The following is a 13,265-nucleotide window of genomic DNA, read 5'->3' on the forward strand; positions in this document are numbered from 1 at the left end:
TTGCCCAGAGAGGTTGTGGAGGCCCCATCCCTGGAAGTGTTTAAGACCAGGCTGGATGAGGCTCTGGGCAACGTGGTCTAGTGGAGGGTGTCCCTGCCCGCAGCAGGGGGTTGGAACTAGATGGTCTTTGAGGTCCCTTCCAACCCAAACCATTCTATGATTCTATGATTATAGATGTGTGATTGCATGTTACATTGATTTCAGAGGGCATCCTCTTATTAAGATGCATTTCAACTACAATTTACAGACTAGTCATTAGTGTGGACTTGCTAATCAAGTGTTTTGTATCACTTTCAAATGACAGTCTAAAAACCCATTGGAAAAATACTCTCCTACTACAGAGTATCGTGATACCTGATTTGAGAAAACTTGCAATCTGTAGTTTCAAGGAAGTACTGAAAATGTATTATGCTTTTTGCTTTAATATGTAGTTCTGTAATTGAAGTATATAATAAATGGTTATGCATGTTGGGAGCTACTGTTGAAATAGGAATCATATCCCTCTTGACAAAAGAAAAGACTTCCATCATTTGTTTGTACAATGATTGTATGATAGTTATTGTTTTTTCTTTGAACTAAAATCACGTTATTCTCTCTTATCCCTCAGGTTGAGGATACTGTGAATCTGGTAAAGAGAATAGAAAAAACTGGTATTGCTGCCATTGCAGTCCATGGAAGGTAAATAGATTTTAGGCAGGAGAGACTTAGATTATTTTTTTGTTTGTTTGCTGATGTACGTAGCACAGTAAGATGTGACTAAAGTATACTCTACATGTAATATCTGGTTCTGATTTCAACCGTTAACTAAATTGGTGTTGTAGAAAATCAGGCCAGTAATTGGAGAATTGAACCACTTGGCTGCTATTTTTCTAAAATTTTTTGTCTCAAAGACCAAATAAAACTAAAATTATCTTGCATGCTCTGTAGCTAAAAAATGCTACTTATCTGGCTATGGAATTAGAGTAACAATGTTTTAAAACCTATTTGATATGAAGGATTTCTCTTGTGTTTCCAAAGAAAAAAAGACAATTGCATCAAATACATAAGATAAATATGTGGAAATAAGTGTGTCCCAATAATCCTTGAGTTACATCTGCTGTGATTCAGATATCTACAAATTCCATAGAAAATCTTTGGTCTAACTTTTTTTTCTGTGTTGGAAAGGAAGAAGGAGGAGAGGCCTCAGCACCCTGTCCGTTGTGATGTGATCAAAGCCATATCTGAAGCAGTCTCCATTCCAGTAATAGCAAAGTAAGTTGGACTAATGAGCTTATTATTGCTAGATGCCTGTACTTAAGATTTGCAAGTGTGGAAAAAAGATCCTTCACATAGGACAAATATAACATTGCCTGTTGCCAAAGATCAAATGTGAACAGAGGTAGCAGTGACAGAAGCTGGCCTTATGAAATATCACCATATCTCAGTTTTTAGTTTAAAAATTCCATGTATTTTTCACAAAGTATTGCTTTTGTGTGTCACAATCTATCCCATGCAAGTCATTTCTGGTTGCATCCAGCAGTTGAATTCTTTATGCTTTTAAGTTCTGTGCAATGACTGGTTTTAACCCTGCTACTGTGTATCTTGGACACCTGCACGTTAGAGATCACCTGTCCCACTGGTCAAAACCAGTGTTATATTCTGTGGCCTCACATTTCCCTAAGACCTCCTTAGTCTCCAGACACAAGGACATGATCCCACTGAATCTGTGTGCTTGTATTGACAGATCCTTCAATAACTCTGTGATAGTAAAATAAGGAACTCAGTCTTAGAAAAGTTTAGTTACAAACAAGTAAGTTTTAAGAGCAATCTTGGAAGCAGAGGGTAATGAAAAAGTATCAAACTGTCCTGAATTGTTTCTGATCTGCCTGACCAAGATATTTAGATGTTTTACCTGCTTATAAGTGGCAGTAGAATATCCTTGGCCAGAGAAAGAGTGTCCTTAAATGAAGTTCTCTCTTCATTGATCTTGAGTTTTCATGGAAAAGCTGCGTCTCTGCAAACCATGTACTTGGATCAGGAATTTGAGAACTGTTTTCCTGTTCATATTTCTATATAGAAAATAGGTTGAAAGTCATGGTTTTTGCTGTTAGAAGACCTGTTTCTGTAATGGCCAAAGGAGATATTTCATTGTGATAATCTTTCTTGATCCACTTTTCAGTGGTTCACCCCCTTTCTAGATTTCAGAATAATCTTTTAAACAATATGGAATTAAAAAAACAAGCAAAATTCACATTGTACATTGCCATGAATTCTTTGTTTGCCTAAGTAAAAGATGAGGCTAACAATTTTTTCTTAGATTTTAGGCATGTCACAGAAATGTCAACTATGTATAAGTACTGTCTATGATGTAGAAGTGTACAACTAAGATATAAAAATATCAGAGGTTTATTGTTGATAAATTGCTTCTAATTAATCACTATATCAGTTTACTTCATTGCAAGTGTCCCAACATGCTGAACTAACCTTAACAATCCCATTTTTTTATGGTTTCTCTGGAAAGGATATGTGCTTTGTTTTAAATCCACTTAATGAAACTCTTCCTTCTCTAAAGAAATTTTGAAAATTTTAACCACTTGTACTTCAAGCTTGCTCAGTAAATATACAGGAGTGATTAAAAGGAAGTAGGCTAGTGCTAAACAAAGGCAAGAAAATTTGAATTGATACTATGATTTCTAGCATGATACTATGTCTATGTAATCATCTTTCATTAGTGCATTAGACTTGTTTTGTCTTCACAATATATGTCTGGTTTTAAAGTAATTTATCATTCTCTAGTTTTTATTTTGAATTTAATAGTGTTTCTACTTCTGAAGGGATGAAGATCCTACTCTTTATAGTTCAGAAGTTCAACTTTTACTTTACATTTAAAACATGTTGTGAAGTGAAACTTTAAGAGAAAGAAAAGGTGGTTAAAGTGGTGGGGTTTTTTTTGCTTACTAACACATCAGACTTGCTGACTTGAAAGCAGAGGCAGTACAACAGAAGCAGTGCAACCTTCATTTAACTTAGTGCTGTGTAACTGATCCAGAAGTACTACTTGTAGGTACTCTCCAGAGTGAAAACGGAATGATGCTGTCCATGCTTAACTTGTTTTGAGTATCACTTGTGCACAATTAGTATGCAGTTGAAGGTTACAGAACTGACAATTACAAGGTATCATTTTTCAAAGAATGTGGATGTGATTCTTTGTGACCCTTATCCATTAAGAATTGTGTAAAACACAAACTATATCCTTTCTTCATAAAAAGTCTTCTATTTTTAAGAAAAGTATGCAGATAACAAAATATATATGATCAATGTTTTAATGAGCAATTGGTAATAAAACTGTCAGACCCATTTATTCTTTTAGATTTGAGATAATATCCTACATAGACTCTGCCACCATTAATGATGTAATATCACATTAAAAATACAAGAGTGTGTTAAAGTACAAGTAATAGCAAATGAAACTTTCATGATTATAATAGTGATGTTAATTTTTAGTGGAGGATCTCATGACTTCATCAAAGAATATACAGATATTGAGACCTTCCAGAAAGCAACAGCTGCCTCATCAGTAATGATAGCTCGTGCTGCCATGTGGAACCCTTCTATCTTCAGAAAAGAGGGTCTTTTCTCCTTGAAGGAAGTCATGCAAGATTACATCAAATACGTATGTTTTCTGGAAGATCTTGCTTGTAGTTAACGTTGTTTAGAATTGTTAATCCAAATCTTACTAACTCCTCTTAATTTCAAAGACTTAGGCTCTGGGGATATTTTAACGTATTGCATATGACATGAGTCTTGCAAATCAACCATTGCTTCCTCTACTTTATTTTGTTCAGAAAAAAATTTTCAGAGATCTGTATTCAGAAAACAGGTTTTTTTCTGAGCATTCTTTTCTTACATACCGTGCTTTTTAAGCCCTAGTTTCTTGGAAACATTTGTGAGGCTTACAAGGCTATCTAAAAATGTCTAGGAATTTGAAAAGGTAATGATACATAAGCAAATGTTACAATAGTAACAAATAGTACAAATAATAATGAACAGAAATGTGAAGAAATATTAAATACTTAGGTCCTGCTGGATTCATTTTTAGAAATTAATTGCTTTTCACAAATACCGTCAAGAATTTTTAACACAGGGAAGCAAAGCGAATGATTTGTCAGTAAAGTAATGCTGTAGATCTGTAGCTCCATGAGCCAAGTCATCTGTTATATAAAGTTTTATTTGTTATTCAAAATGCACAATTTTAATGACATAATAGGAAATAAATCAGAAATCTGTGGCTTTGGTCATGTCATCAATTTAATTTTTTTTGTTTTTGAAAATTTGGACTGCCATTAACTAGTTACTAAAATATCACTGCATCTTTAGTTATGTAAACTGGTCAACTCTTTCTTCCTAAGTGTATGAATAAGTGGAACTTCTGTTCATGAAAGCATGCCAAAATAATCAGCATATACTCACATTCATGAATAGTCTTGAATATGTTATTGAGAAAACTGTACATTGTGGTTTGCCTTTCAAAAACGATTTTGAAATTCATCAAGAAACATGAGCATTATACAAGATAAATTTGTTTGGTAAGTTTTTATATACTTTGTCTCTCTCTTCCAGGCAGTGAGATATGATAATCACTATACCAACACAAAATACTGTTTGTGTCAGATGTTAAGAGAACAGTTGGAAACTACACAGGGTAAGAAGCTGCATGCTGCGCAGTCCACACAGGAGATCTGGTAAGCAGGTACTTAAAAAAAAAAAAAAAACAAAAAACAAAAAACAAAAAAACAAAAATACAAACAAAACAAACCCCCAAACCAACCAACAAAAACCAAACCAGTTAGTGAGATGTGGAATAATATAGTAAACTTTTCCAGGTTTCCTCCATGCTCAAGTGTTAAAAGCTTTTTAACACCAAAACTGTCTTTATATTTGACGTACTAATTTGAGTGATGTTTCTCTGAGCAACAGGTATTTATCCAATAGTTGCATTAACTGATTAAGAAAAGTTTCAGCATTTTCTAGTCTGCAGGTTAATAGTGTGGAGCTTGTCTTCTTCCAGAGATATTTATTTAAATTTCCCCTTTTGCATGTGGGGTTTGTAATGTTTCTGGAATTTTTATGACAAGATGTTTGTTTTAAATGAACACTTAGAGATAAACTCAAAACAATGTGTGAAGGTCATCTATATGATGCTTAAATGTATTTTTTGTGCTGATTTTCATACCTGAAATATGCTCATGAACAATGACAACCTTTTTTTAAGGAAATACAGTAGGTTTAATGAATCTCTTCATCCTGGACATCTGAAGCAGTCTGGATGAAATTTCTCAAAGGGGTAGACAGAAAAGAAGGGAAAAGTTTGAGAGAAACCATAAAATCGACATGTGATTAAAGAATTCACACAGAAGGGAGGCGAATTCAGGTTTGGACCCATCCCAAACTGAACAAAATTAAGGTTTGAGCTGCATGTGTCATATCCATGTTGTGTGCTATAACTGTCCTTCTGATGGAACGGAGGAGAAGAGTCTCTTTGTTTTTATAAAATAAACAATCTGAAAGTGTTATCGTATATGTATGAAAATGGATAGAAATGTTGTAAGCTTGAAATATTTTGGAGATGGAGTTATTGTTTTCTAGCATTCCTAATCTGTATTCTGTTCATGTCCAAAATGAATGGAAATGCCTGCAATCTTTTTGCCAGTTTATTGCAATTTGCCAGTTTTGGCGCTCTCTAAATGCTGCTGTCCATGATTATCATGTTACAATACAATGAGGGGCATTTGTATTTTATATATAAAAGGAGCTAGCCTTCATTAACCATAAAGGAGCAGTGGAATCCATTTACAACATTTACACTTTGCAAGTTTCTTTTCACTTTTGCAATGTAAATAGTTGAACAATTTTTAATATAGTAACTTACTATCTACTTTGCTTATAGTTTTCCAATTTGGTTAGAAGAGAGATAGTATAGACTGAAACTGAAACAATCTTTTACAACTTCAAATAAATCTTAGCCAAAAGAGTGGTAGTGTTCTCTACTAAATGAATAGTAATGCATAGCATGTAAAGAAAAGAAATTGTAAGTAAGAATCAAGCCTTTAAACAGGTAATTAGAAGAGTCGCAGTTTGTACACAAACACTGAATTAGAGGTCTAGTTTAAAACTTTTGGGTTTATATGCTATGCCTAACAATTCTTTAGGGGCATCCAAAATTGAACATAATTATTTTTTGCATGTGTGATGCAATACCAGTTTAAAAATTGGCTTAAGCAGTGTGTGTGAGTGAGAGGGACAGAGATACTTGAAAACTTGTAAAACTGCTTTCTATCAGCAGACTCAGTCTTTTAACCACTGTTCTAAACTGCCTGTTTAATGTTCAGATAACTGAAGAACATTCAGTTATTGAAAATGCACATATACATCTTCAGACAAAAATGTTACTTAATACTGCTGTCTCCTGGTGGTGATGGCACGTTACAGCCATTCTAGGTTTTAACCTCAGTACTGAATGCAAGAGAACAGGCTGCTGCATTTCAGAAAAAAAACCCCAAATGTAACAGTACATAACAAGTTGTCTTCTCTTAGAAGCATCAGTTAGCATTATTTGGCTTCATTGCTTTCCACTTAAAGCATTGGAGATGACCAGAATTCATTTGGACATTGAACAGCCTCATACCAATGAACATTCTCATAACAGTCAGAAAGTAAAAGTTTTCTTATGCTGCAGGTTTTATTGTTGTTGTCATCTGCAGAAAATGAATAGTCTCAGTTTTTGCAAGTAGATGCAGCCTACCATAGATCTGAATTTTAAAAGGATTTGAGGCTCTTGCCTTTGACCCAAATCCTAGTTGCTTCCTCCCTTGTGTTGGGACTTGTGAATAATACTTTGAAGTCAGAAAATCTGAGATGTTGAGGTATTTGGATGTTATAGTGTTTATTGCTTATAGTATTTTTAAATACTAAAATTAGAAGATGAATATATTTCATACTTTCTGCTCATATTGCCCTTTTGGATCTGATGCACCAGTAGTCACTTGGAGATGTTCTTTGCTGATTCATCTCCCTGCAAGTATTAATTGAACTAATAACTTGAACAGTGCAGGACCTGTATTTCTGATTTGATTTTGCCTGGACTTTCACGCTGTGAATTGAATATATAGTGCTGGAAATAAGAACGTTCTTTTTGTACTTGTAGCTCAACAGTGTCTGATAAGAATTAAAGGAGAAACAATATATTGTCACTGTGCAGAATATAGCCACGCTTTCATGTGATTCTCTGTACATATGTACTCTATTTAAACACAACTGATTTCTTTACTTTTTCTCTATCATAATGTGATACAAAAACTTATAAGCTGATCTCTAATACAAAGGAATTCTGTTTGAATAGTGAAGTCTTTGAAATGGCTGACTTCTATGAAGAAACAACAGCTGTTTTCAAAGCAAAGAAAACATCTTTAGAAACTGAGACACAAGATGAAGATGACCAAATGGAGGATCCAGATGTAATAAAAATGGCTGTTAGATTTGACAAGTAAGCATGCAAATTAAATTTTTTACTATCTTGCATCTGTAAATAAAAACCATGAATTTGATAGTGCCTTACAGGTTTTTTAAAAATAACAATTTGCATAACAGTGCTTACTGAGGGCATTTTTATGAAGCAATTTGCGTACATCGTTACATAATCACTAGCATCACCACTCTTCCTCTACTATTTGGATGTTGTAAGACCTTCTTTAGTTCCAGGCTTCCTGAGACTGCTTAATTTTTTCAGTTAACTTTATTAAACGTTGAGTGATTTATAAAAAAATTCAAACATCTGTATGTAGAAGAATGTGAGTATACAAAGATAGAGAGTTCAGTTATTTTAGTGAAATTTAACTAAAACAATACTTTTTATAGAAAAAGTCATGCCCAAATTTCATAATACTCTTTTCTAAGCAGATAACATGTGTGCTCATCTGCAGTCTTCTAAATGTGTTCCACTTGTAAGGTATTCCTTGAAAAATTAATTCATGGAATAATGTACAATATTATTATAAGTAACCTTTGATTATAATCTGTGAAGCCTATATAATTGCTGTTACTTTCCATATTATACCTGTGTTCATTATTTTTGCTATGTTTAAGTCTATCAAACAGGTCAAGAAGAGTGTGATATACAATGCTTCTCAAATTCTGTCATAATGCTTTAATATTTACAGGATATATTACTTGACTCCCTGAGAACTGAATACAGGGGGTTTACAGTATTTTATTTTTTTTCTGCCAAATACAAGGGACTGTGTCATATATTTAGTTAAAATTTCCTTTCTGGTAAATTTGTTTTTTCTCTAGTTGTATTACTACAGGATATGAATGTTTGGGAAGAATTAATAGAAAAGTTTTAGAATTTATTTTAGATATTATGTCAGACATATTACTTGAATTAATTTTCTAATAAGGAAGCAGCATTTTTCTCATAATTTGAGCTGTAAAATTAAACCACAAAGAGTAAGTGGTAGAAGTAATATAATAAGCAGCACTATCTGTTTTAAAATAGAACTCTGTGCATAGTTGTTGACCACCAATTTTTCTGTCTAGGCGAGAATATCCACCGCAGATTACTCCAAAAATGTATCTTCTGGAATGGTGCAGGAAAGAAAAGCATCCTCAGCCTGTTTACGAAACTGTGAGTCAATGAAGAAACCCCTTCAAACCTCTTTCTCTCATTGTCTATGAAATTAAGTATTTCAGGACTCAAAGTAGTGAGAAATTCTGCTTCCTAGTCTGGCTTAGCTCTTGAGTAAGCAACTTCAGAAATGGTAATACATACATGTGTGAAAATAGCAGCTTATTTTATTAGAAAATAAAAATTCAAAAGTCAGACCTTCAGTCTGGTTTTGATTGATGTGTGAAAGAAGTTGCTGTAACTACAGGTCATTTCCTAGGAGTCCATGACTGACTGACTTTTACTACTTCTGTGAAGTAAAGAATTAGAATTCAGAATGTTTTTTCTGTTATTGCATGCTGTTATAGGTAGGAACTGTATTGGACAGGAGCAACTGCTTGGTTAGATGGGGACATTATTTGATTTATTTTTTTCATAGAGCAAAAATATTTACAGTTTGGACAACTTCTTATTTTTTAATCTTAAGTACACAAGGTTAAACTTGTGGTGTGAATTACAGTAGTATTAAAGGTGTTACTTGATTGTGCTGTAAAGACAAGAACAACAAAGAACCTTGACAATGTTGTTTGTTCTGTAAATGACAACTGTTTTTTTTAACACCACCTTCTCTTTTAAATCTTTTTCTCTCCAGGTTCAGAGACCACTGGATAGATTATTCTGTTCGGTAGTGACAGTAGCTGAGCAAAAATACAGATCAACTCTGTGGTAAGCTACCCTTAATGTTTTTTGCAGCTGTATTGTAATTGTTTCTGAAATGTTGCTTAAACCTTGCGATGAAAAGGTACTCCACTTTATTCCAGTTGACTTTTATCAAAGCCAACTAAAAGCTACCTTCTAAAGCCACCTCTGGGAGGGAGAAAGGATTAAAAATTTCTGAGAATTAAACGTGACAAGAGGAAGTAAGCTTTGGCATAATCAAGTAAACCATTATGGATTTTAATTCACTTAGTACTTTAGTCCACAAATTGTATCGGAAGGGGAGCAAATAGGTGACCTGGTTCAATTGTCTGTGAAGAGTTCAGAAACTAAACCAGGGAGGCAGTGAAGGAGGTAATGTCTTCAGCCACTACACCAGATCTGTTCTCAATAACAAGTCAGGATTAACTGTCTATATACAGTGAAGCAGAGGACAATTTAGTGGCTTCTCAGAGATCACAGTTAGTCAACAGTTACATCCAGGGCTGCTCTAAAGTTTCATGATGGTATTTTATACCATCGTCTATTAATACTGGAGTTGACTTCAGGCATTTGCACCTAAATTGATCTTGATTTAACTGCAAAACTAGAGCTCAGCATCGAACATTTTAAGAGGACAAATGCACGCAACAATTACTGGTGTTTGCAGCATTCCTGTTCAGAGACTTTAGGAAGTTAAACTCAGCTGATGTGAAACTTTGAGAAGAAAATATTTTCAAATACTGAATTTCACAAATGTGTAATCTGCAGTCCCTCTTGGAAGTGGCAGAACTTTTATTATTATAGAACAGTTCCTGCTTTTGGCAGCGTCAATGAACTTGTATGCCTACCAGAGATTATATTTGGGTCTGAGTGTCTTTCAAGAAAAGTGATCCTTGAAAACTCAGTTAGTGTTGTTTAGTGATCATATTTGTGAAAATTAACTTTCTGAGGATTGCAACCACTTGGGCCAAACACACGTTGACTTCCTACCTTTGAAATGAAGAGTGTTTGAGACACAAGACCTTATAGCAACAGATTTTTTAGGAATATTGCATCAGGAGTGATGCATCAACATTGACACCTAGCAAGATTCAAGTAACTTCTGGAACTGACCTGTTTTGTTGTTCTGCTGTGAGATGACTACAAACGCTGTTTATTTCATGATGTTGCATCAGAGACAGGAAATTGATTGTCTCTTGGCAGTGTAGAAACTTCAGTTTCTACTTTTACCTGTGCTCTGTTTGCTTGCTCTTCAGGGACAAGTCAAAGAAACTAGCAGAACAGGCTGCAGCTATTGTCTGTCTGAGAACATTGGGTGTCCCAGAGGGAAAGCTGTGTGAGGGAGAAAATCACCTGATTAACAAACGCAAGAGGGAAGACCAGGAGCGCTTGAATAACAGAGACCATGGAGAAGATCTTGCTGAGCCTTCCCATAAAAAAGCTAATTTTATTGAAGAAACTTCTGACATGAATGTGCCTAAGATGCCACTATAGCATGGAAATTAGAGGTTTCATGCCTATGCAGTTACAAATTCGCTCCTATTTGTATATCTTGCTGTTCACATTTCATTTGGATTCTCAGAGACAGATAAATTCCCCAGTTGTGAAAAATGCCAATGAGATGTTTACTGTTTGCCACTCGCTGTCCCTATGGTGCCTTTCAGACAGGATAAATTAGCAACTTGATTTTAAAGAACACTGAGAAGATTATCCCAATTAATAAAATTTTTAAAAATATCAGATATTTTCACAGCAATTTTGTCATTGGTTTTATTACTTGTTTTTTATTTTTAAGAAGTTGACAGTGTGCTGGTAAGAGATGTATGAATGCATCATCCATGAGCAGATGGATTTGTTATGGAACTATGTCATTAATCAGAAAAATTGATGTAGGAAAATATTAGTAGCCAAGTAGACATGGTTTTGTCAAATCAGTTTTATGCATGTCATGCATGTTTTATTTACACCCATCATCGATCCAGAAAAAGGTTTTTGCAGAAAGAAGGACTTAGAAATCATAACACTAAGTATGAAAATAACATTCTACTTTCATAATTTCTACTACATTTTACCCTCCAGAAATATGACAATAGAATTAACCATCCTTTCCTGGTCATAGGTATTACAACTGTGCCTTACCATTAAGGACTTGGAGCCAAGCCTGGTAGCCATGAATTTGTTGAATGAAGGCACTTTGAGCTTTTTGTTCTTTTGAACTTGGAAATTCTAGTACATGTTTACTGTATATTACTTGCAATAATGGGAATCCAAATATGACCTTATGTGTGTGTTCTTGAAATGTGACCTAGTTTGCCTCAGTATTTAGTTGTTGGTGATACTGGTGGTCTTAATCAAAGGCACATGTTCCCTTCTTAATTTGCCATAATAATAACTTCCTATTAAAGTAAACTATAAGTACATGCTGTATGCCAAGAGAGGATACAGACCTAGTCTGACTTCATGGCAATCTATCTGAGCTTGTCTGAGTTAAATTTGAGTTTTGAATCCCCAAAAGAATGTCTTAATGGATTAAGAGAATTCAGGGATTTGTTATTGACAGTTTATTGAAATGGTGATTTTGTTGCCCTCAACAGGATGAGGGATCTTCAAATTATCAGCTCTGCTTTGAAAATAAAATGACAGGGATATATCATACCATGATCTCTAAAGTATTTTGTATAAAGACCATAAAAAATAAATTCATTTGGATGTAGTTCATAAATAGTCTTCCTATTTAAAAATTTGAATCTTTTTCCACAAGTGATAGTGCCAGCGTCAAACTATTCTTTTACAAAGCAAGAACAATATCTTTCCACGTAATATTCAGACTGGTGAAATTAAATAGATGTGTATTCATATTTAAAATGTCTGCTGTTTAGATCAGAGTAATTTATAGTAAATCTATACGGTCTAAGAAGACGACAGTTTTTCTTGCTCATTTTGTACATTGCAGTAAATGCAGTTGGATATACTTACATTTGATATAACTTTAGGGCTAGAATTTTACTCCGAAGCAGCAAAAGAATTTTCCATATTAATTGGAAATTTCAGAAGTAGCCATTTTCCTATTGTGAGTGCTATCTGGGTATCTTGGTTTTGTCAGGACTACATGGAGCCATCATAGAATAATAAAGAAAAAGTCATTCTTGGGTCCTGCTAGCAGTGTGGCTTGCAAGGTCTTACATCATAGAATCACAGAATGTTTGAGCTTGGAAGGGACCTCTGGAGTTCATCTGGTCCAACCTGCTGGCTCAAAGCAGGGTCAACTAGAGCAGGTTTCCCTGCTTTAGCTGGGTTTCACATGTCTCCAAGGATTGAGACTCCACCTACGACCTTTCTTGGCAACCTATTCCAGTGTTGGTCACCCTTATGGTAAAAAAGTGGGATTTTTTTCTTCTTGTATCTACATGAAATAACCTGTATTTCAATTTGTGCCCATTGTCTCTAGTTCTGCCACTTGAAAGAATCTGACTTCATCTCTTGTCATTGTCTGTCTAAAATTAAAATTTGAACCTTTAGATAAACCCCAATTATTATAGGTAGTGGTGCCTAGATACAGTATGGACTTGTATGGCAGCAGTTACTATGGGTTGGTGGAAATTACAGTGGACCAATTTGTAGATAAGCCAGCCATGGGGAGCATGTGATTTCTGTCTTGGCTTGTAAAAATGCCACCCAAAAAATTACTCAGGAGAAAGTGTTGCCAGTGCTGATACAAACTTCTGCCAGGAAAGAAATTCAATATAGGATCATTCAGGTCATTCAATACAGGCCATTCAATATAGGAGCCAAGGCCTTCATAACAGTATTTGTACCTTTTTTCTTCCTCCTGATGTTTTGTCACATGATATGAATATGCATCCTTCCTGCCTCCTTAATGAGCCTATGTAGACTTTTCATATTGTTTCCTTCCAGCAATTAACTT

General features: G+C 34.6%; 1 protein-coding gene across 2 annotated transcripts in view; it reads left to right on the forward strand.

The window, feature by feature from the left end:
- The window catches only part of DUS2 (dihydrouridine synthase 2), a 28,331-nt gene extending 16,336 nt beyond the window's left edge, over positions 1–11,995 (forward strand). For both annotated transcript variants that reach the window (XM_054840095.1, XM_054840096.1), the window contains 8 exons: positions 608–678; positions 1,165–1,251; positions 3,484–3,652; positions 4,600–4,721; positions 7,379–7,522; positions 8,575–8,662; positions 9,294–9,367; positions 10,597–11,995. In XM_054840095.1, the coding sequence (XP_054696070.1) occupies positions 608–678; positions 1,165–1,251; positions 3,484–3,652; positions 4,600–4,721; positions 7,379–7,522; positions 8,575–8,662; positions 9,294–9,367; positions 10,597–10,834 (993 nt within the window). In that variant the 3' untranslated portion in view covers positions 10,835–11,995. The remainder of the gene's footprint in view (positions 1–607; positions 679–1,164; positions 1,252–3,483; positions 3,653–4,599; positions 4,722–7,378; positions 7,523–8,574; positions 8,663–9,293; positions 9,368–10,596) is intronic.
- The last annotated feature ends 1,270 nt before the right edge of the window (positions 11,996–13,265 follow it).

This window comes from Grus americana, chromosome 13 (genome assembly GCF_028858705.1).
Source record: "Grus americana isolate bGruAme1 chromosome 13, bGruAme1.mat, whole genome shotgun sequence".
NCBI classification, from domain to species: Eukaryota; Metazoa; Chordata; class Aves; order Gruiformes; family Gruidae; genus Grus; species Grus americana.